Here is a 23704-nt window from a genome sequence, read left to right as displayed (position 1 = left end):
GACACATTACTGGTCACAGGGGGCTTAAATGAGCCCAGAGTGAGTGGGGGCATTGTTTGTAGGAGCCTGGTTCTTTTAGGCTGAGGGGCTCCCAGAGAGCCTCCAGGACCCCCAAGCCACATCCTCCCCCTCCTCCCCCCACAGGATGTGTAGAGATAAAAGGTCTGACAACCATGCCCCCCACCACGTGTCCAGGAGTCCCAGATAAGATCTTAGTCCCATGACAGTGCAGTTTAGGGCAACATCGTGGAGACCAGATTTTAGGGTGGAGGATGAAGAAAGTGGGTGTGTATGTGGAAGGGGTGGCTGTCCTATGGAAGGGGAGAGAAAGGTGGGTCAAGGCTAGAAGCCCAAATCAAAAGTCCCTGACCATCATCTATAAAATGGGATTAATCATGCCGCTTTCGTAGGTTGTTGTGAGAATCAAATGAGTTAATGCTCGAAACTCCTTGAGCACACGGTGCCTGGCACGGAGCGGGCACTCAGCAGATGGTGACCATTGTTGTCACTGTGTTCCCTCCACACTTGGGCATCTACCAGCCAAAGCAGTCCCTTCCATTTTAGACACTGGCCTAGGCCCCAGGGGATACCCCGAGGATATTTAAGACAGTGTGGTTTGCCAACCTATGGGGGTGTTGAGAGTCTCACGAAAGGGGCGCAGTCCTCAGAACTTGCCAAGAAAGTCTTCCTGGGCGGCGATTCTCCAGCGCCTTCTCCCGGGGCCTGAGCGCGCCCCCCACAGGCAGTCCCTAGGAAAGCCTCGGCCGGGGAGCCCCGGAGCCCAGTGGCCCCAACCCCTCTCCCCCTCCCCCCGGGCGGCCACCCTCGGGGGCGAGGCAGCCGGCGCGTGGGAGGGGACGGCGCGCCATTGGCTTGCGCGCGGGACCGAGAGGAGGGACCAGCGCGGGCCGCCAGACTCGGGTAAACCCCGGCCGCGCAGGACGCCGCGCGCAGTCCCGCCCGGCCCGGCCCTGCCCTGCCCCGCGCGGGCGGCGCGATGTGAGGCTCCCGAGGGCCCGAGCGTCCCCTGGCTCGCCAGCTCCGCGCAGCGCCGGCGCCAGCATGCGCTAGGAACGTAAGTTCTGTTCCCCGCCGCCGCCTCCGAGCCTCGCACGCTCCCCTCCCGCCGCCGGCCGGTGCCTGCGCAGCGCAGCCCAGCCCGGCCCGGCGGGGCTTCTGCCGCCCGCAGGGACCGCGGCAGACCTGGGGACCCCGTGCGCGCCAGCTGGACGCCCCAGGACCTCTTGACCCCGGCGGATAATGCCGGGAATCCAGGGGTCGCCTCCCGCCCCGCCCCCCAAAAAGGCGCAGCCCCGGAGCCCCTTCGGTTACCTCCCTTGGCGCTCTCCACTCGCACCGCCCCTCCCTCTGCCTCGGTTTCCCTTTCTACCCCGTCTTTCTCCCTTCGGTGTCTCCTCCCTGTTGGACTGTTGATTTCCCCCCCTGCCTCCCCCTCAGCTTCGGAGCAAGAGAGAAAGAGCCAAGAGCAGTTTCTATCTCCCTGGGGTCTGACTGTTGTCCCCGCGCTCGGTTCTCTGTCCCCTCCCCCCACATCGCCATTGTTCCCCGGTCCGAGGAGTGCGCGGCACAAACTTGCGAGTGCCCCTCCTTCTGCTTTCGCCCCCGCAGAGCCGCGGACCGCGGTGGCGGAGTTCCCGCTGGCCGGACCTACTGGTTCGGCGGGCTGTGGGGGCGTCCGGCAGCCCGGAGCTCCCCGCCTGGGGTCCCCCAGCTCTCAGGCCCGGGTCTCAGAAAGTGGGTGAGTGCCTGGAGCTAGGAGATAAAGGACACAGTGGCGGAAGAAGAAGCCAGACTGGGAGAGACCCTGGTCTCGGGGCCTGCGAGGGAAGGAGGGATGGGGGGGGGGGGGGGGCAGAAACCGTGGCCGCGCCTAAGACCCAGTTGTTGGGTGGGAGGGTCCGGGAAGCACAGGTGGAGACGGACGCTCCCCAGTCTCCCCTAAGTCGCGCGCTCAGCGGGAAGGGGGCAGTGTGGGGCCATCGGCTTGGCTCTCGGTGGGCTGGGGGGTCCCTGCCAGGAGCAAAATAGTCGCATCCACCTCGGGGCGGGGTGTGGGGGGGTGTCTATCGAGGAAACGCCGGAACCCTGCGCGCATCCCGGGCGCGCCCCACAGGGTCCGGCGCTTGCGTTGCGTCCCCTTGCCCCGCCCGCCCCGCCCTCCCCGCCCCCACCCAGTGCCCGGCTCCCGCCGCCCCCACGCGGCCTCAGGGGAGCGGGTTTCTTCTCTGGAGCAAGGTGGGCGGGGGTAGGAGTGGCCCGAGGCCGGGAACTCGGGGCGCCTCTGGAGCCCAGCGCTGACGACCAGTGCCACCTCGGTTTCCCACCATCGCCCCGCGCTTTCTGGTTGATTTCCTTCAAACTTTCCCTGGTGGGGCCGTCCTGCTAGGAGAAGGCATCACGGCCACAGGGATGCCCACCCCAACTGGGCGGCCTCTTGGACCTAAACCTCTGGTGGCCCGTGTAGAGGGGGTCAGGACCCTCTGCAGACCCTCTCTTCCTGCGAGCTAGAGATCCCAGGGACACAGAGTGGAATGCTGGTGGAGCGCCAGGAAGGGACACTGTCCATTCCTTAGCGGAAGCCTCACACTAGCCCTACACTCAGCCCAGGAAGAGGGAAAGTTTTTCTTGTTGGTTGTTAGGACATAAGGAACTGTATATTCACCAGGTCTCTGTTTTCCTGTCTACAGAATGGGCTGCCTGGTCCCGGAGGTCCCCTCTGGCTCCATTAGCTGGAAGCAAGCTGCCCTGACCTCTCTTTTTCTGCCCACACGCTGTAGGTTTAATCAGTCCTTATAAATTTGGGGTGGAGGGCTGAGGCCCAACCAAAGGCCTTCGCCCATGTCTGGCTGTCAACACCTGTTGGATGCCTGCCTCCAGGCTCCAGCTGAAGCTTCTCCAACTCTATACTTTGCTGCCTTCCCTCTCCCCAAATCTGAGGATAGGCCCCCACCAGCTCTGGAGAAAGGGCCTGCCCCTCACTGTGTGAGGGTAAGAGAGTGATGAAATTAGCAGTGACCTCTGATATACATAGTTCAAGACTCTTCTTTACTTTCACTGATTGAGCAAATTGTGGGCCCTATACCAAAGGTGGTTTAGTGAACCGAGTGCTGGACAGTTCTGGGCACTGGGAGACAGTTGAGAACAAAACAAAGACTTTTTCCCTCATGGAGCTGACACTTAAAAGGTAGAAGGACAAATAATAAAGTAAATTATATAGTGTATTGGGAGGTGAGGTGGGGGAGTTGACTGTCTGGAGTACTGAGGCCAGGGGTGGGGTTTCCATTTTATTTATTTAGTTTTTTTTTAAGATTTTATTTATTTGACACAGAGAGAGAGATCACAAGTAGGCAGAGAGACAGGCAGAGAGAGGGAGGAAAGCAGGCTTCCCGCTGAGCAGAGAACCTGATGCGGGGCTCGATCCGATGACCCCGAGATCATGACCCAAGTGGAAGGCAGAGGCTTAACCCACTGAGCCACCCAGGTGCCCCAGGGTAAAACAAGGTGGTTGAGGAGGTCTTCCTGAGGAGGTGACTCTTGATCCAAGGCTTTGCAAGCATGAACTGTGGAGATAGCTTGGGGAAATAAAGATCTTGCAGAGAATGGTCTGTGCAAAGGCCCTGAGGCTGAAATGTGTCCGCCATATTTGAGAAACAGTAAGGAGCCACTGTGATTCTCGTGGAGTGAGGGGGTAGGGCAGAGCTAGGAGGCAAGGCTGACTGAAAAGGGGTGATGCATGCCGCTTTCGCAGTTGAGGGAAGTGGTGCTCAGCAATGACATGTAAGTCACCCCAGGACATGAAGCAGCAGGATGGGGTACCTGAGGTTCTGCCTCCTGGCCCATACTGTTTGCACTTTCTCTGCATCTCAGCTACTCACTGGGAACACGGATTTACATCCCTGCCAGGGTCAGGCCTGGCCAAGTGCCAGAAACGTGGAGGGGAGCCATGCAGGCTTAGTACCTCAAGGGGATCCGCAGCCTCGCCACCCATCCATCAGCCATCTCCCCAGGTTCTCCCTGCCTATCCGTTGTGAGCGCCTTGGGACAATGTCTTTCTCCTGACATGAGTGACCCTTGTTCCCTTCCCATTTCCTTCTTAAGTTCACCCCTGTAAACACCCCATTCTGCATCCACATACAACCCTTAGAAGGGGACTGAAGCTGGTATGGTCAAGGGGGAAACTGAGGCAAAGAAGCTGAGTCTCTTAGCCTGACAATAATACCAACAATGTTATTACTGAGCATTTGCTATAAAACGGTTGCCATTCTTGGTGTTTTTGTGCATCTTCTCATCAGTAGGTGGTAGGTGTGCTTATTACACCCATTTCACAGATGAAGAAACTGAGGCCCAGAGAAATGGTGTCACTGGCCCAAGGCCATGCAGCTAATAAATGGTAGAAGCAGGATTTAAGCACAGGTTTTTTGAGTCCTGATCTACTCCTTTGACCCTGAGCCAGAGCCCCAGGGGAGCTGGTTGGTCCTGGACTGTAATTCTAGCCCATAGCATCCTCGGAAAAGTACAGGGACCTTTCTGCCTGCCTCTCCCAACCCACCCAGAATTTTAGAGAGAGGTAGGAGGCGCGATGGTTGGGGGGGGGATGGCGTGTGTCTGCTACCTCCTCACCCCAGCCCTGGCCCCAGGGCAGCCAGAAGTCAGGCTGTCCCCATGGTCATGGCCCCCGTGGGATTTGGAAGCACCAGCTGCCTTTGAGAGCCCTGACATGGTCCCTGGGCTGGTGGGGTCTGGGGGACGGGCCCATTCCCCGTTGAAAAGGATAGAAATTCCCCTTGTGCTCACCCTCTGCGTCAGCAGGGACAGGGAAAAGCCCCCCCCCCATGACATCTGAATGGTGACAGCTGCTGGTCAGGGGGCTGGATTCCCCCTTTCCCACCACCCTCAGACCCTGGTGGGGGGGGAGGCCCAGGGAGGTCCCCTCTTCTGTTCTGTCTGTCTCAGCCTTTGTGGCGTGCAGGCAGTGTTTACTTTCAGTCCCTGAAGCTCTGGAGATGTTTATTTGTGATGAAAAGTTTGGGCTTCCCTCTGCCATTCTGGCAATTAGGCACCTTCAAAAGAAGGAGAACAGTAGATAAATCCTGTGTGTCCCCGGGGGCAGCCAGGCAGCTGGAGCTAGGGCCTCGTGTCCTGTTGGTGTGTGGATTTCAAAGCCACATTGTTGAACGTGATGGAGACCACACTCTCAACGTGATGGAGACCACACTCTCAGTTTTTCTTAGATGAGGCGACTGAGTCCCAGAGTAGGGCCCTGGTTTTGCCGTGGTGGCAGACAGACTCTCTGGGGACCTCAGCTGTCCTGGCTCCCCACTGGGCACCATGCCAGCTTCCGTGTACCTGGACATTCTTGGAAATGGGACATGGAGTGCCTTCTTTTTCTTGAGTCGGGGTTTTGTCTCATGGACCAGGTCTGTCCCCACAGCGGGATTCAGATCCTGCCTCCTCCTCTCCACTGCCAGGGCTTGCCTGCTGCCCCGCCCAGCCCTTCACATCCACCCTGAGCCCCAGGGGTGGGGGGTGGGGGGTGGGAGGTGGGGGTGAGGCAGGTGATGGATGATGCTGGCAGGGCTCGTGGTCTGCTGGAGAGGCAAGGCTGACTGACTCAGGCGGGCTCAGCCTTTAGAATAAGTCTGCTCTCGAGGGACACACCGCCAGGAAGCTCTGTGGCGTGTAGCCTCGCCTTGGCTTGGTGCTGTCGCCCCGAGACCCATGTGACCAGACCCGCACCTGGGGGCCACTGCGATGACGTCAGTCATGACGCCAGTCACGCATTATTAGTGAAGCAAGCCCCCTTTGTGTCCTGTGACTTCCTAGCTTGGCTGTAATTCTGCCCCAGCCTCGTAAGTCAGGCATCGTGACCCACATTTATAGCACAGGAATGGAGGGTCTTCGGGCTGACTCGCCCCAGGGCCTCAGGCTGGTAATGAACGTGGGTCTATCCACGCCCACACCCCTTCAGCACAGCCTTTGAGATGTGAGAGTCACTCTGCCTGAGGGCTCAGGCTGGCGGGTTCTGGGTTGGAGGTCTTTGGAGGGGCCTCTGGGCCAAGGAGCTGATGGGCCACCCCAGGAAGGGGCCACGGGGGTGGATGACGGGGCCTCTGGACCCTCTAGCCTCCCTGGCCTCCTTGCTGGCCCTCCGCTCCTCTCGCTGCCCCCTTTCCTCGTTGCCCTGTCCCACACCCGGTTTCCAGCTATTTTACACCACCGTGATAAGAGAACAATGGGTCTCCCTGCAGCCCTTCCCTGGTCCTGCTGGGGTCACAGGGCCTTAACCCAAGGGATCCTAGACCCCAGGAAGGAAGGAGTTCAGATGCTGGCAACCTGCCAGGGGCTTTCAAGAGGCCGATGTGATGAGGAAGATGGCTTAGGGCTTAGTTCTTCCTAGAGGTCAGGTTTACCAAAGAGCACCGCAGCGCCTGCACACACACACACACACACACACACACACACACACACACACACACACACACGGGCTTCTCTCAGGATGTTATTTACAGCGTAGTTAACTCGCTCCCAGTGTCAGCTCTGCAGCTCACCCTGAGAAGCTTGAGTAAGTCCCTCAGGCCTTAGTTTCTTCCTCTGTAGAGTGGGGGTGACGACACAGCCATTCTCACAGGGTTGTTGTGGGGGCTGCCATGAATCCCTGGTCTGGAAGTACTTGTTCCCTGCCTCCAGCCCTCGGACAGATGCTCTCGGGGGCAGTGTCTACCAGATGGGGAGGGATGGTGTGGGGGGCATTGTCCCTCCAGCAAAGGGTCTCATTGGAAAAGGAAGTCGTTCTTGGCTGTGACGCTCAATGCAGCAGCGACTGCCCCCTGCATCACCGGGAGGCTTGGCAGCTGGTGGGTGTGCAGGGCCTCGGGCCCCCTTCCTCTGCCTCCACCTCCCCCCACCCCCCCACTGCTGGTCAGGTTTTTAAGTCTGCCCTCATGGGCACAGTCTCCATGCCTGATGGTTTCTATGGAAACCAGGCTTCCTGGGAAGGCTGTAGTGGGGTGGGGAGAGGTCCTTTAGGACCAGCATGGGAACCGTGCTCCTGCCCCACCCGACCTCCTGCCCGGGCAGGGGCAGGGCCTAGGCAGCCGTCCCATAAGCAAGGACAGCAAGGAGTCTGCAGGAGGGGCCAGGCCCCTTGACTGCCTTTGCTCAGCGCCTCGTCACAGCCCTGTGAGCTAAAAACGAGTACCGTGGTTTCCACCAAGGCAGAAATGGAAGCTCAGAGTGGTTAGGAAACTTTTTGAGGTTACAGACAAGAGAAAAACTTGAAGTTTGAGCCCAAGTTTGCCTAATCATTGAGTATATGCCCCCCTGTTCTCCCCTGACACCCGCACCCCTGGTAAGCCTCTCTGTTCCTGGCCTCTTGTCTAGTCATGACCCCTCTGTCTTGCTGCCATGGGGAGCTCTTTGGGAATGTTCTTCCTGGGCTCAGATGTCCCTGTACTTGATGGGAGGGCAGGTAGGGGTATGTTGGGGGGCAGTGCTGCAGGGAGTCAGACCTTGGCCAGCACCGGGGAGGGGCACTCTCCACCCCTTCCCCAACTCATGACTTGGTGACAGGTATTTGGTGAGCTCCTCACACGCCGGGAAGTGTCCCAGGCTCTGTGAACAAGACCTACAGAAAGCCTGGCCCTGGGATGCTGGCCTTCTAGTGATGGCCACAGCGTTTTGCAGAGGGGGCATGGCGATGTCTCACCACACTGTCCCCGCCCCCCAGTCCTGACCCCCACATTTCCTGGGCACCCTATGGGCCAGACCCTTTGCCAAGACCATCTGTACCTACTCTCCTATGCCTTCAGCATTCTAGACCCACGGATCCGAGGCCACGGGCCAGGAGGAGAGGTCAGATTTGAAGCCAGCCCGCCTGATTGCAAAGCCCCTTTCCTGCCTGTGCCTGCCACTGGCTCCTATGTGGCCCTCTCTGGGCCTCAGCTTTCTGCCTCGTCCAGTGTGGGCTTGGAGCCGAGCCTCCACTTGGGCCCTGCCCCGTCTAACTAAGTGTGATCCCCAGTGTTCTGGGTGGGTCCCACTGCTCCCCATGGCCCAGATGTCACTCACTGGCCCGTGCTGACCGAGCACCCCCCACCCCACCCTGTGTGCAGAGATGCGGAGGGAAGATTCTTGGGCCACACAGCAGCCCTGCCTTCAGATCACGGGGTCTCTAGGAGTCAGGTGCCTGTGACAGGACTAGGGATATGGGCTGGCAGCGGGCCGTGGCCGTCCCCAGGAAGACCTAGAGAGTCCAGGGGAGGGAAGGAGAGGCTGTGTCCCAGGAAGGCCCCTGAAGAACAAGGATGGTCGAGACAGGGAACAGAGCGCAAGGAGGACCTTCCTGGCTGGGCAGTGGTTTTAGAACTGCAACAGCTCTGAAGAAGGACAGGGACTTGCTGGCTTTATGGGAATCAAGGTGGGAGAGGCCGGCCAGGAGCAGAATGTAGAAGGTCATGAACTTGGGCTCTGGGAGCTGCAGCTACATTGTCCTGGTTCCTTGCTTGGCAGGTTCTCCTCCACCCTCCCCTGGGGGAGGGGTGAAGCCCCGAGGGCCCTCCAGAGGGCAGCTGGCCCTGGAAAGGAAGCCACAGCCCCATCAGGCAGGCTTTTTCCATTGTGCACCGCTGAATGGCTGAATGAAGAAAGGGAAGTAGGAGTGGGGGGAAGCAGGCGGGGCACCCCAGGTGTTCCCTCTCCTTAGCCTCCAGCACTTGTGCAGAGAGAGTGTTCTCATTAACCCCATTTCCCAGGGGCAGACACTGAGTCTGGGAGAGCTACGAGGAGCAGCCCGAAGCCCTGCGGCTGGTAAGAGGGCAGACCCAGGACCTCAACGCGCCTCTGGTCCAGCCGCGGTGCAGGGAGTGGAGCGGCTTAGGTTAGAACGAGGCAGGCCTGAAAACACCTGTGGAGCGGGAAGGGGAAGAAAGTTCAAGGGCAGATCGGAGGGGGCCGTGTATGTGGGTTGCCTTGAGGGGCCTGGCAGGTGCGTAGGGGTACTGCGGCGGCCACCCTAGGCTTCCCAGGCAAAGCCCGGTGCTGTGGGTGAAGAAGAGACAGAACTCAGTGCTCAGAGTGGTTAGCTGTGCTGAGACAGGTGCTGGGGATCATACTCCCTGGGGATTCCACTCTCCTCGGGAGGCCTGCCCTTTGGGGGTGATAAGCTCCTTGTTGGGGGCTGGGCTCCATAGGAGACCACAGTGGGCCCCACCAGCCCAAGTTCCTGATGGAGGTGCCTGTGGATAAAGACTGTCCCCCCTAAGAGTCATGCTGGTGTCCGATTGAGCCCAAGATGCTACAGTCCCCTTGCCGTACCCTGTCCCTGGAGGCCGGCACTGCCAACCCCCAGAGCCCTTGCTTTGCAGATTGAGGCTTGCAGTGAAGAAGGGAGTATCCAGTGTGTGTTGGTGTGGAGGGCTCTTTGGGCAGAGGAAGGCAGCTGATGCTTTGAGCAGGGGTCCCTGAGACAGGCTGGGATCTGGTGAGCTTGATCCAAGTGCCACCTTATGCCGCGGGATGGAGATCTATGCGTAACTGTCAAACTCCGGAAACAACCCAGATGTCCTCCAGTGAGTGACTGGATAACCAACGGGTCCATCTACTTTGTGGAATATTACTCTGCCTTAAAGAGGGCCGGACAGGGGAAGGCGCCCAGCAGCCCCGATGAGCCCCTAGCGTTAGGTGGAATGCAAGAAGCCGGTCTCAAATGGTTCTAGTCTGTATGAGTCTATTTATAGAACGTGTTTGAAAAAACAGAGCCGAAGCTAGAGGGACGGCGCACAGATCAGTGGCGGCGAGGGGGGAGGGGAGGAGAGGGCCAAGGCAGGTGTCCCAAAGCGCCGTTGGTCGTTCTCTGCATCTCTACACTGGCTAAAAGTCTTGTAACTGCAAAACAGCAAAAAAATGTTGGTTCTGCAGTATGTAAATGAAAAAGATGAAAGGCCAGAGGGGAGGCCGGAAAAGGAAGGGGGGCGAGGGCCGGGCTCCCCGGTGCTTTCTTGGCTGAGGGCAGCAAGGCCCGGCGGCTCCCAGCTGTGGCTGGCCAGCTCTCATGGGCCATCTGGAACTGGTCCACTGGGCGGCGGGAGGGACGCCAGGCTTGTTGTTGCCTCTCTGGAGTCACAAGAAGTTGTGGGAAGTGCTGAGGCATGGGGACAATGCCTGTTCTCCTGGGGAACAGTGTGGTTAAACCCTGCATTCTCCTGTGGGGCTGGTCACCCCCCCCATCAAATGGCCTTGGGCATTGGAACTGTCTTCATCACCACCACCGGCCACCTCCGTGGCCCCAGTGGTGTGTGGGGAGGGGACCGCATAGCGACCCCTGCTTCATAGATGAGAAACTGAGGCCTGGGGGCTGAACATCACTCAGCGGAGACCCCCGAGACTGACCTGTGTGGTCAGTTTCAAACTGGAGCTGCTTAGCTACTCCCAGGCCTTACCCAAGTCTAAAGCCACATTTCCCAGGCCCCCTGCAGCTTGTTTCTATGCCCTGGGGTTTGTTTGGGTGCTTCGTTTTGTGTTAAGACACTGGGAGGCTAGAAAACCAGAGGGGACCTGAGGCCATCTCTGCCTCTGGCAGCCCTGATCCAGGACTTGGAGGCTGAGACTTGGTTGGGGCCACACACCACTAAGGTGGCAGGGTGACTGTGACCAAGGTCCGGCAGGCCCAGCAGAGGGACGCGTGATTTCTGAGCCTTGTCTGTAAGTGAGGGTAGTGTTCCGGCCTTCCGGGAGGGTGGCTGTGGGCTTCTATAGAATGAGGTGCTGGGCATGGAGTGCCGTGGGGGGTACTGGAGTGACTCAGCCCGTCTCTGTTGGACTTCGTTGAGCTTGGTTTCCTCCTCTCTGGAATGGGTGTAAATAGTTCCCAATCGCCTGCCAGGGATGGGGGGGTGCTATGAATAGAGGAGCCCAGGGCCACCCCTGGGCCAGGTTTTGGAAGCCTTTGGCTCACTGGGGTCAACATTTTTGTCTCCTTCACATAGGTTTTGTACTGATTGAAGGTGAGGACCAGCAGTCAAGTCATCTCTGTGTCTCCCAGCCCAGTGCCAGACACACAGTAGGTGCTTAAGTCCCAGCCCGAGGTGGAGCTGGGGGGTGGCTGGGGGGTGGGGATTGTGGGGGATCATGAGCAGACCCGGGGTAGGGAAGAGGCCGGTGGTGGGTGTCCCTGACAGGAAGGGGCCCAGAACTTTTGCCAGCGCGCCAGGCCATCCTTCCTCTGGCTCCGTTGGGCTCTGGAGTCTTTCAGACCTGGCAGGTTTGAAGGGGGTTGTCTGCGTGACAGGGAGGGAGGGCTTGTTGGACAGAGAGATGATCTGGGAAAAAATTCAGTGTGTTGCCTGGACCCCAGGCTTTGGGCAGATCTGCCCTCTTCTGGCAAGACCGGCCCGGACTCCTCTTTGCCCCCATCTCCCAGGAACCTTTGGATGTGGTCTCCTCTGGGGCCTGAATGCCTTTCCTGGGCCCACACCCTCCTCTAGGGCCTTCTGTAAGGCTCCACCCCACCTGATTACTCAGGGTGTGCCGTGTCCATGGAGGCCAGATGGGCTCACACAGCTGGAACGGCTTTCGGGACATGCTCGCCCACCCATTTTATAGATGAGGAAGCTGAGGCCAGGGAGGGGAGAGACTTCCCCTCACAGCCAGCTGGTTAGAGAGCTAAATACCAAGCCTGGGCCCCCCAGAGTTCCAGCTGCTGCCCCAGGCTGACAGGGGACGTCTCCGCAGGCCCAGGGGTCAGGTCTGGCTGCCTCTGAGGTCTGGAAGCTGGACAGGACCTGTGGCTGAGGCAGGTGTCTCCCCTCAGCCCCTCTGCAGACACCAGCCTCCAGGGCAAGATGGCGACCAAGCAGCCCCCTCCTCTCATGAAGAAGCACAGCCAGACGGACCTCGTGAGCCGCCTGAAGACCCGCAAGATCCTCGGCGTGGGCGGGGAGGACGACGACGGGGAGGTGCACCGCTCCAAGGTGGGCTGAGGGGTCTGAAGCCGGCCTCACCCCGGGATCCGCCTGTGAACCCCCATCTGGGGAGGCGGGTCCAGCCTGCCATTCGGGAGAAGAGCAGACGCAATCTGTGAAGCTGTGGGAACCCCGGGATTTGGCTCATTATTTTTTTCTAGGAACTTCATGGAGATATCAGGGGAATAATGACGAAAAGAAAGATCATTAGAATGACTTTCATGCTTACTGTGTGCCCGTTGCTGCGCCTGTTGGTTTATAAATCTGATTTAATCTGGCTAGTCCTGAGAGATAGTTATGAACCCATTTTATCGATAAGGAAACTGAGGCTCAGAGAGGTCAAGGACGTGTGTGAGGCCACCCCAGGCAGGGGCACAGCCAGGCTTTAAGCCCGTGTCCAGCTGAACCCTGAGCTTTTATTCCTACCACCGTATTTTCAGCTTCCTGTAAGCTCTGGTGTCAAGAACAGGCAGAGGGAGGTGGCCTCAGTGTGACCCTCTCAGCCTGGGTGACCCTTTGGTTAAGCGGAAGTACCCAGGTGGGTCCCTGGGCATGCCAGGGGGGCTCAGGGAAGGGAGTGAATGGGCTGGGGGCGCCCCTGACCCCTTCTTTGTCCACAGATCAGCCAGGTCTTGGGTAACGAAATCAAGTTTGCTGTTCGGGAGCCTCTGGGGCTGAGGTGAGCGTCCAGGGTGCGTTTGGGTGGGTGCCTGGCTATGGGGTGGAGTGCTGCGTGAGGCTCTGCCTCGTCAGCTTTGTCCCTGTGTCCCCGTGCCCATGACTCCATCCCATCTCATTCCCTCTCTCTAAAGCCAGCCATCCCTGGACATCTGGCTGGGGAGGAGAGGGTCCCCTGGGCCCTGCGGGTGGCAGTGAGGGGGGCCTGGCTGTGACTTTTCTCTCCACATGTCCCCAGGGTTTGGCAGTTTGCTTCCGCTGTGCTGTTCTCTGGCATTGCCATCATGGTGAGCCCCCACCCCCGCCCTCGCCCCTGGCCCTGGGACCTGGCCCTGGGTCTGGCTCCCTGTGTCCCGCCTCTGGGCCTCTTCTGGAGGTTCATTCCCCGTCCTGGGGCCCCCGCTGCCTCTCCCCCAAGGCCAGCATGCTAAGGCCCTACCTTTCAGGGCTCTCTAGCCCCCTCCCGAGTCCCAGTCCTTCCCACCTGAACCCTGCCTGTTCTGGAGCATCCTAGATCCCAGGACCCATGTTCCTGACTCTGTGCCTCTGGGAACCTAGAGCCTTCTGTCCTGGCACGGGGGTGTGGGGGAGAGTCAAGGCGCTTCAGCCTGGCTTCCGGGGGGAAAGATGTCCAGGAGACATTCCAACTTTCCCCTGAACTGCCCACCCTGTCCACAGGCTCTGGCCTTCCCTGACCAGCTCTATGATGCCGTCTTCGACGGAGCCCAGGTGACCAGCAAGACCCCCATCCGTCTCTACGGCGGGGCTCTCCTCAGTGAGTGTTGCTGGGGCAGATGTGAAGGGCAGCTGGGGCCCCATAGAGACTGAGAGGAGCGGGGGAAGCCTATCTTGGTTGGGGGGGGGCTCCCCTCCCCTTCCCAGCACACACCAACCCCCTTCAGCCCAGGAGTCTGGCTCTGCTGGGTGTGTGCTGCCATCTTGTGGCCACTGCTGCAATGTACCCAGTGGACGGGGTGGCGTCTTTGACATCATCTGCGCAAAGGCTTCCTGAGGGCTTACTCCCTAGTGCACCTCCCCTCATCAGTCATCAGGGTGCAGAGATGAATGAGGTCCTGGCCCTGCCCTCCAGGACTTTGCCGCCTAGAGCAGGAGACAAAATCAACACAGTGCAAAACCTCTCCCACTCTTGGGCCTCTCCCGTGAACCATCCTGTTTCCTTTCTGATTTGAGTCACACGCGGTGCCTGGTAGGAAGCTGAATTACAGCTTTTAAGGCCTCACCCAGGCAGCGTTCCCCCCTCCTCTCTGAAACATTATATGGCTCCCTTTTGCCTGCAGAATAAAGGCCCAGTCCTGTCACTTGGCTTTTGGGGTGGTCTGTGGCGTGGATCCAGTCTCCCTTTCCAGCCCTGCCTCCCTCAGATCCCACAGTGGGCCCCAACTCCAGCCCCATCTCATGATGCCTATCCCCCACCCCCATGTCGGTAGGCCATGCCTCTGTAGATGCAGTGTCCCCGACCTTGTGCTGATGGCACTAATATCCATCCCCCAAGTGTCTGCCCAGGTACCAGGGATGGGGGGCAGGGCCTGGCAGCAACTGGGATACCTTTAAGCCCTCCACTCAGGCAGTGGGAGACCTAGGGTTATAAGGTTAAGCCCGATGATGGATGAGTTTTCATTTGGGGAGTGTGAGTAGGGGTGGAGGATGTGGAAGTCTGGGATCCTGTCCTGGCTTCGAGGGGGTGGGTGGCTCAAGCTGCCTGCCCCCAGCCTGCTCTTTGCCCTTGACCGCAGGCATCTCCCTGATCATGTGGAACGCTCTCTACACGGCCGAGAAGGTTATCATCCGGTGGACTCTGCTCACCGAAGCCTGTTACTTCGGGGTCCAGTTCTTGGGTGAGTCCCAAGGTGGGCAGAGAAATGGGGAGACGGATGGGGTGGGGGTTATGGGCAGGGCCGCTTGGCCCCTGGCTCTCCAGCGCCCCCGACTTGGCTTCCAGGAAGGGATGGAAATCTGAGGGGGAGGGGCGCACATGGCCGTGTTTACCCGTATGTGTGCACCCCTGTGCTCACACACCTGAGACGTACCTGTACCTTCTTGAACACACACACGCACATACATATACACACACATACATATGTCCACAGCTTCCCACGTACATACATATACACACACATACATATGTCCACAGCTTCCCACACGCACGTGCACCTGCAGCTTCCCATAACTCCCTTGTGTACCCAGCACAGGTGTGACAGCGCACACCCAGTGTGGCCCATGTGCTCCCTCTCACCCCAGCATCTGTCCCGCAGGGGACTTGGGACCAGATGTGTTCTTGAGGCCCGGCTGCTGGCAGGAGACCCCAGCGCAGCAGGTCATTCTGTTTTGGGAGTTGTGACACACACCCTTCCTCTGACCTCTGTCCCTTCCCGGTCTTTCTTTCTCGCAGTGGTCACCGCCACGCTAGCTGAGACAGGCCTCGTGTCCCTGGGGATCCTGCTGCTCCTGGCCAGTCGTCTCCTTTTTGTCGCCATCAGTGTTTACTACTATTACCAAGTTGGCCGAAAACCCAAGAAAGTCTAGCCCCTTGCTGGGCTAGGGGGTCCCCGTGGGGCAGGGAGACCCTGCCTCTGGCCTCGGTTTCCCTCTGGCTCCTGGAAGGCAGGAAGGACCCTGCGCTGCACCAGGCCTGCCCTAGGCAGGTGGGGCCGCTCGCCTTCCTTTCCTCCTGGGCACCCCCACATGCTGTGATCTCCTGGACTTTCAGGCTGAGGGAGGGACAAGGCCTCGGCACCTTTGCCCTTTGCCCCACACAGCAGCACCTCCCTTTTTTTGGCTCTCTTGGCCTCCAGATCCCGTGGATAGACACTGACCGAAGAGCTTGAGTCATGGGATGTTGGGCTAAGGAGCGGTTTCTGGCCCTTCTGCCAGGACACCCTTCTTTTGTTGGGGAGGGGTGCCCAGCTTCCCTGTCCTCCCCGCACCCCCCACCCCCACTCTAGTGCCCACACAGCTGAACGTGGCTTCTGTGTATGCCTGGAAGAGCTGACGACTCAACCCTGCACCCATCCTCCTCGGCGTGGGCCCTCCCCACCCATGGGAGACGCCGGCCATCCCTCCGCACACATCCCCACCCTTCCCACCGCCCCACTGTGGGGTTGACAGGCAGGGACCCCTGAGAGACAGGCCACCTGCAGCTAGAGCCCTTGCCCAGCCCCAGCCCGGCCACCATGGGCTCTGTGCTAGGGCCTTGCTCTAGGCTGCTGGAGGCGCTCAGGAGTCCCCTCCCTCCAACTGGCCTGGGTCCAGAGGCCCCCAGCAGCCTCCCCGCAGGCCGGCCCCGGCAGGGGGCATTAAGGACCCCGTGGAAGCTCCCGTGAGTGATGGGGTTTGGAGAGGAGGAAGAGAGAGAAGCAGCAGCGGCATCTCCTGGTCCCTTGTTGTGTCCTTTAGGGTCTGAGGTGCGCTTGGCTCAGCCCCTCACCTACTCTCAGCCTCTCCCCGGGGTGCTGCCCCCGAGACCCGGCGAGCTGGGACTGGGTGTCCTTCCAACTCAGCAGGGAAACGAAACAAGTATTTCCACAGGCCGCGCTCATGTCCCCCACCCCAAGTGCCCCGGAGGAGGCTGACCAGCGGCTCCCTCAGAGCCGAAGACCCCCTGTCCTGCCCCCCGCCCCCCCGCCTCCATGTGCGTGCCCCTGTTGTCTGTCACTTCCCCTGCGCCCCTTCCCTCTAGGACACAAGTGTGTTCACTGGGCATGGTGGCCCTCGTGTTCTGGTGACAGCGTGGACAAAGGCAGCCCAGGGCCCCACACTTGCTTCTCCTCTTGGAATCCAGCGTCTTGGGTGGGGCAAGGCAGCTGGTGGGCAGGGGATGGCCCAGCTCTGGCTGCCGCCGGCTGCACCTGTGCCCGGGAACCTGGCTGTGCCCGCAGCCACGCAGCTGGTCCCTGGCACAGCTGCGGGGCTGCTGCAGGTCCACAGCTGAGGGTCAAGGCCAGGCCGCTGGTGACCAGCTGAGCAGAAGGGAGAGGCTGGGCTCTTCCCTGACCTCCGTCTCCTGCCTCTGTCGCGTGGTCTGCTACTCAGAACCCAGCTGCTTGCTCACGAGCCCTGGCCAGGCAGGGCACCCACTGCCCCCTGGCCACACTCCTGTCCTCAGTCCGACCCCAGCCTTTTAAGGCCTGTCTCATCCTTTGATGGGGGATGGGTGGTTTGTCCTCGTCTCCAGTGGGCATGATGGATCGGTGTCCCCGGGGTCGATGGCAGGGAGGTAGAAAGTTCCAGCTTAACTGTGGGGCTCTGCGGGCTGTGCTGGCCTCACCCCCGCAACCCCTCTCTCCCGCTGGGGTGCACCGGGGCAGGCTGGAGGGCCAAGCTCAGCCTTGCCCCTTGGGGTTTGGTCAGGAGGGCCTGCTGGGATGGCTTGTGCTGCTGGCTTAGACATCAGAGCTGGGCCCAGGGGGAGGGAGCCTGGCAAACAGCCAGTGGTCTGGGGACATGGGGAGTGTGGGGGACACTAAGCAAGGAGCCATTACTGGGATGGAGGCAGTGACAATGGGGAGGGGGACCCACACATCTGAGGAAACCCAGGGTGGGCCCATGCTCCACCCTGAAGGTTTGTGGAGACACCCCCCCACACCCCCAGCCCACCACTCTCTATCCTTGTCCCTGGAGCCCAGCGCCCTCCGGCCAAGCTCCCGCCTCTGCCTCTCCCACCCCGCCCAAGCAAGACCACCTTTCTTCACAGTCACTATTTATTCTTCGTTCCTTCTTTTTGTAAGAAACAGTCACAAAAACCAGTGCAAAACCATCAGTGTGGGTGTCCTGTTTTATATTACAAAAAACTTCTCTTGATATAGAATATAAAAAGGGGGGGGGGAATCACAGGAAATAAACATGATAAATTAGCAAGGAACATTTACAGTTTTCAAAATAGACTTTCCACTTAGGACCCATGGGGGAAAGGGAAGAGGGGGCTTCTGGGAGATGGGGTGCTGGGGCCTTGGCTGGTTTGGCGTCTCCGGTCTGGGCCCCTTAGGCATGGAAGAGTGAGAGGGACAGGAGAGCCTCCGAATCCCTCAGACGGCTTCTGTTTCCCAAGATGCACGCGCTCTGGAGCAGAAACCCGGCTTTCAGGCCAGGCTGTGTGTGTGTGTGACCAACAGCGGGCCTCTGCAGCTCGGCTGGAGGAGGTCTCCTTAGAGAGGTATCCCCACCCCCACAGCCCCGTGGCCCTGCAGCCAGACCACCGCAAGCAACACCTGTCCTCGATGACGAGTGCTGAGTCTGTATGTGAACCGGCCCGGGGGCAAGCCTGGACTGGGACTGGGCTCTGTCCTTTGCACCTCGGACCGTCTGCGAGGCAGCCTTGCAGACGGTCACGGCTGGAGACTGCCCGCTCTCCCTTTCCAGCCCCTGTGTGGGGAGTGGTGGACTCGGTGCTCCGTGGTACCTTTCTGGAAAGCTCTGAGGGATGAGGCTCACCATCCGCCCTTGAACCTGCCTCAGCCTGATGTTCCTCTGGGATCTGTTCTGCCTCCCACGGACCTTCCCGGGGCCGACAAGAGGTGGGAAGAATGGACACGACTGGAGATGGGAAGGGAGGGCATGCCAGAGCCCAGGCCCTTCTTACCTTGAAGGTCCCAGATTCTCCTGGCTGGTAGGGGGCTAGAGGGGACCAGGAAGCCTGAGATGCCCCCAGACTAGAGCCACACAGCTGCCCCACGAGACCCTGAGTCCAGCCAAGCCAGCTGTTGTTACTTTTGCTAAGCTCAGACCAGCCCTTTGCCTCTGCCAGGAAGCTGGAGCTGAGCATGTGGGCGGGGGTGTGGGTCTAGAGAGGAGCCAAGTCCAAGGCCCTGCTCGTGCTGGGCTAGGCTACCCTCTAGCTGCAGGGGGCTCTGGGCCCCAGGGATGCCCGGTCACGGGGGAGTTCATGGCCACACATCTGGAGTTCCAGGGACAATATGGAAAGCCCCTGCTTGGAGACCAGGAGCAGGGCCTGGGACTGGGGGAAGGGGGCAGCATAAGGATGGGATGGGGAAGGGGAGAGACGGGGAGGAGGTTAAACCCGATCTTTACAGCAGGCACAGAGCTCAGGGCTGCATCTGTAAAGGGGGCTGGTGGCAGAGCCAGGAGGCATGGGGCTCCAGGCACAGCCCTGTCTCTCCTAGGGGCTGGCAGGCTGGGAGGCTGGAAGCGGACACAGGGTCTGGGATCCAGAATGGGTTCTCCCCAAATATTGAAGAGGGACTGTGGGGGAGGACAGCAGGCTCTGTGTTGCCCCTCCCACTGCCATGCCGTCACTAATCAAGCCTTGATTGTCTGGCCAACACCATCGATCCCAACACCACAGATCAGGATGATGCTGTCCTTCCCCCCTCCCCGAACCGTCCCCAAACCTCCCATCCTCTGAACAGGCCTGGCAGGCAATCCTGATTCACTGGGGTGGAGGGCTCTCACGATACAGTTGCTGATACTGGTCTAGAATGCACGACCTGTGTTTGAGGGACTGGTCTGTGGGTACTGTGTGGGTGTGGGTCTAGGGGAAAACACCTCCCTACCTCAGCCTGGAAGAAACACTCAGAAGTGTGCTAGGGCCCATGAAGGGACAAGAAGCCATTTGGCAGCAGAAATGAGGTGTCTTGGAGCTCTTTAGCCTGGAGAAAATGGGGATTGGGGGAGGCACTGTGTGGCCTTAACACTTTGGGGAGTGAGGGCAAGTGGAATGCCACAGATGGAAGCAGAGAAAAACAGAGAACTCTCATGTGCACTGAGCTGATGCTAAGAAGTCAAAGCAGTCCAAAGACAAGTCTGTCTCAGGAGGTAGAAAGCTCTCCATCCTTGGAGGTATGCAAGAAGAGGGTGGTGAAGTCTTGGCAGAAATCTTGTGGAAGACATCCAAGTCTCAGTTCTGGGAGGGGAGAGGAGAACCAGATGGTCTTGGGGATTCCTTCCAGCCCTGGGAGTCACAGAGTTGTTGGGGAACAGGGAAAGGGCTGGGCTTGTGGGAAGAGGTGGGCAGTGTAGAAAAGTGACTGTAGTGTGTGTGTGAGAGTTCCGTGTCCCTGGGGGCTTAGAAAGAAGTATGGGGAGGTGGGAAGGGAGCAGGGAGGACAGTCCAGAATTTTCTTAGCTGTGGAGCTGGTAAGTTCTTGACCAGCTTGCTTTCTCTCTCCTGGGGAAGCCAGGATGCTGAGGCCAGGGAGGAGTGTGAGCAGCAGACCTGCTGGGACCTACAGAGACCTGGAAGGTGCAACAGGCAGCCAAGGGACCACTGGGTTCTTGTTCAGAATTGTCATGCATATGCTGTGTGACTGAATGAAAAATGCCCCCTCTCTGGGCTTTCTGGATTATGTGATCCAATAGATGAGGGAAGCAAGGACTCTGCCAGCTAGGCCACACTTGGATCCAGTGTCTGCAGCCCATTCTTGACCCCAGCCCGAGGCAGGGACAACGCCATCAGAGGACCAGAGGTTGAACGTAGGTTCCAAGTTCTTAAGGACAAGGTGACCGAGTCTCCTTGGGGCTCTGGGGGGCTTTGTCGACCTCTGAGAGCTGCTTTTGTCTTTTGTTGGCTAGATCTGCACTTTCTTGGCACCTGGAGCTGAGGAGAAGGCCCAGGCCTGCGACTGCCAGAGGCTGGTGGGACCGAGGAGGGAACCTGGCCCTGGGGTTCCTTTGGTCTCTAGTGCAGACAGCTTCCTGGGGTTCAGGCGCTGGGCCCCTGAAGAGAGCCCATGGCACCCACCCGGAGACCAGGCGGGGTCTAACAATCGTAGTTTCATCTTCATTTTCTTGTTAAAAAAATAGCTATTTTCCTCTGCCCCTTCTCCTGCCCACTTATCGTGATCTCACCTCCTCCCCTGGGGCCAAGGGGGCAGGGGCGCGGGGTAGGGGAGGGCGTCGGGGGCTGGGCAGTGGTGGTGGGTGAGGCTTCAGGCTCCATGCCACGCCCTCTACTGGATGCCCCGGAAGAGACACATGGCAAAGATCATGGCGAAAAGCTGCAGAAGTAGAAGTTGGCTTGTCAGGCTGGGCTTCCAGCCTGGCACGCGGCTGTCCCCTCCCAAGGGGAAGTAACCATCGGCCCAGCAAGGGGGCTCACCCATCACTGGGCACACTCCTGCGGGAGGATTCCTGGGGGCAAGCACCTTTTGCCAGCCACTGGCCCTTGTTGTGCAGCAGAGTCATGGAAAGAAGTGGGCTTTGGACATGGGTTCAAATCTAATTCCTCTATTTGCTAGCAGCAACTTGGGCCAAAGGCGTCCCTTCCCTGAAGCCTGAGAGCTTCCTGTGCGCCCAGCCCAGTCCTAAGTACTTTCTCAGAAATCTTCAACAGAGCAGAGGCAAGACACAGAGAGGTCATGTGACCCACCGAAGGTCACACAGCTGCAAGTGGGGGAGCTGGGGGTTGGGTCTATGCTGTGACCCTGCAGCCCATACTCAGAAGTCCCATGCACTCCCCTTTCTAGCTCTCAGGAGCGGGGGAAGATGTAGCCCTTGCCAGAAGATGACCCAACACCACACTAGGGCCCTGGGTGGGAGGGGGTTGGGGGGTAGGGCAGGCAGAGACCCAGATTCAGGATGCCCCTCTGACTAGAATGGCTGAGGCCCCCACAGGCAGGGGTCTTCTTGCGAGTAGCAGAAGGGACAGTCCCCAGACCAAAGACTCAGGGCCAGATCTCTGGTTGGGGAAGCGGCGTGGGCAAGGTGAGGCTGGGACAGCGATACAGAAAAAGTCCCTTTTTGGGAGCAGATTCCTGCCTCCCTTCGGGGTGCAGCTAGGCTTGTGGGCCGGGGGTGAGGACAGCAGATGAAGAATACAGACATTGTCTAACAAGACTCTAGGACAGCCTGGCCAGGCATCCTTATGACGCCCAGCCGCAACCGCGGCCTGGGAACAGAGTAGTAGTACCATTTTGCAGAGGAGTCCTCTATAGCTCAGAGGCCCCTCTGGGGAGAGGCACAGCGGGACACATGCCTGCGATTCCCACAGTCCCAGCAGATTTATCTGTCCCTTGTTCATTGTGTCCCCCTGCCCTATGAGAGACCTGCTTTACCTGGAACGATGCTGGCATACAGTAGGGGCTCAATCTATGCTTGCTGAATGAACGAATAAATGACCCCTCCCCCCCACACATCCCTGGTAGTCTCCACAAAACTGCTCCACCCGGGGCTGGAGGATGCCCTGAGAAGCTGAGCAAAGTGACATTTCTGGTGAGGGGCATTCTGGACACCTACTCTCCCCCCTCCCCCCACCTGCCTAAGGAGGCACAGGGAGGCTGTGGCTCGGGCTGCCTGACTTTGTTTCCCCACCCGCCCAGGCCTGGCTGAGGCCCAGGAGTGGTCTTTCCTGGAGATGGTCAATGCCAAGTCCAGGAGCTGGCGGGAGCAGGGAGGGGCAGCTCTGTCCGTTGGCGGAAGCGCCACCTCGTGGCGGTGGCCAGACTCTGCAGACTCTGCAGCCGCCTCCCTTTCATTCAGAGCTGGGAGTCACCACTGCCCCTGGCCAGGACTGGGGCGAAAGGGGTTCATTAAGACTGCCCTTGTGAGGTCTCAAGGCCCCAGAGGCCCTGAGCCTCCCACAGAGAAAGGGTCTGATCTGGACGCACAAGCCGCAGCCCCTCCCACAAGGCAGCGGTGTTGATTCTCGTTAAAGGGTTCACTCTGGACCTTGGGGGAGGCTTAGCCAGAGAGGAACAGGGACGGGATGGGGGGTGCAGCGGGCAGTGGGAGGAAGACTGTGGGATGACTCTCAGAGCCTGCCAACTCACTGCTGGAGGCTTGCTCAGATGAGCCCAGAGTCCAACAGTGACTCAGGCAACAGACAGACTCAGCTGGGCTTCCCACACCACAGTCCCTGCAGTGGGGGACACATTGGGTCCTAGATTTAGGATATGGAGACTGAGGTGGGCTGGGAAATGCAGGTTATGGGGGATCTCCCCGAGACCCTGTATGTGCCTTGCTTTTGGGGAGCCAGAGAAATGGGGGGCTTTTACTTACCTCGATGGCCAGCACCCCTATGGCGAGGGCTCCAGCCAGGTAGACGTAGGTTTCAAAAGTGTTGAGGATCACTGTGTAACAGCCCTGGGAAGGAAGGACCAGAAGAGAGGCCATAACTGGAGACAGTCTGGGGTCAGGGGCCAGCATCAGGACCGAAGTATGAAGCCTGGGAACTAGCCTGGGGCCCCAAAACTTGGGCAGCAGCAGGCTTACCCTGTCAAACCCTTGTTGGCACCATTGGGTGGGCCTCCCCCAAGGTCCAGAGCCCCTCACTCCAGGCCCCTCTAAGCGGATGGATTCCTGTGCTATTACTGATCTCTTAAGCAGTGCTGGGGATACACACACTGAGACAGAGGTGGATATAGACACATGGAGAGAGCGGGAGTGGCCCTTTTATTGCCCTCACCTTGAGCCAGTCTTGCCCTGCTCACTGTGCTGCTGCCCTACTGGCCTTCCTCTGTTGGTTCCTGGAGCACCCCATGTTCTTTCCCACCCCAGGGCCTTTGCACATGCTGCTCTTGCTCTCTGGCTGGAATGCTTTTCCCATGCCAGGAAAATGAGGATGTAGCACTTTATTTGGACAGTTACAGCAGCCCCCACACTTACAACCTGCCAGGGAGCACTGGGGATAAAGGAGAGAAATGTGATGCTGTGGGGAGAGAGGGCTTAAGATCACCCAGAGAGATGGGGAATATGGATGGTTTCCTATTTGTGGTCACCCCTCTGGCCTGGACTCACGCTCTAGCTAGGTCATCATCTACTGGGAGACCCCCTGATTCGTTTCCAGCAGGAGAACAAACACATCCCTGACCTGCCCAGGTGACCGTCTTGACCCAGGGAAGGCTGAGAAGAGCCGGAGAAACTGCTCTGGCGGGTTTGACTCTGAGTATTCATCATGGGTCACTTTCTTGAGGGATTTCCTTATTTATGCTCATTAGAGGTCAATGGTAAACAGTGGTGGACTAACTCAACATCCACAGAGGAGTGCCTTCTGCTTCGGCCCTTAGTGGCCATGGAAGCGAGTCCTGGCTATCCAGGTCTATACAGATGTCCACTGGTGCTTTCTGGGAAAGACAGTG

At 59.1% G+C, this 23704-nt stretch overlaps 2 protein-coding genes across 8 annotated transcripts in view; one reads left to right on the top strand and one right to left on the bottom strand.

The window, feature by feature from the left end:
- Positions 1-881: 881 nt before the first annotated feature.
- TP53I11 (tumor protein p53 inducible protein 11) lies at positions 882-17535 on the top strand. Of its 2 annotated transcripts, none has more exons than XM_032356512.1 (8): positions 882-1075; positions 11004-11077; positions 11828-11987; positions 12599-12657; positions 12895-12943; positions 13335-13431; positions 14411-14512; positions 15067-17535. In XM_032356512.1, the coding sequence occupies exons 3-8, from the start codon at positions 11859-11861 to the stop codon at positions 15198-15200; spliced, it is 570 nt and encodes a 189-aa protein (XP_032212403.1). In that variant the 5' UTR covers positions 882-1075; positions 11004-11077; positions 11828-11858; the 3' UTR covers positions 15201-17535. The 2 variants fall into 2 exon arrangements, with proteins under 2 accessions (XP_032212403.1, XP_032212404.1); XM_032356513.1 differs by lacking the exon at positions 882-1075 and adding an exon at positions 1430-1759.
- A 2263-nt stretch (positions 17536-19798) lies between these two features.
- TSPAN18 (tetraspanin 18) overlaps positions 19799-23704 on the bottom strand; it is a 175867-nt gene continuing 171961 nt past the window's right edge. For all 6 annotated transcript variants that reach the window (XM_032356509.1, XM_032356506.1, XM_032356510.1 and 3 more), the window contains 2 exons: positions 22626-22709; positions 19799-20626 (listed from right to left, as the gene is read on the bottom strand). In XM_032356509.1, coding sequence (XP_032212400.1) covers positions 20579-20626; positions 22626-22709 — 132 coding nt within the window. In that variant the 3' untranslated portion in view covers positions 19799-20578. The remainder of the gene's footprint in view (positions 20627-22625; positions 22710-23704) is intronic.

The sequence above is a fragment of the Mustela erminea genome, chromosome 9, assembly GCF_009829155.1.
Source record: "Mustela erminea isolate mMusErm1 chromosome 9, mMusErm1.Pri, whole genome shotgun sequence".
NCBI lineage: Eukaryota > Metazoa > Chordata > Mammalia > Carnivora > Mustelidae > Mustela > Mustela erminea.
This window is presented reverse-complemented; position numbering and strand designations above follow the sequence as displayed.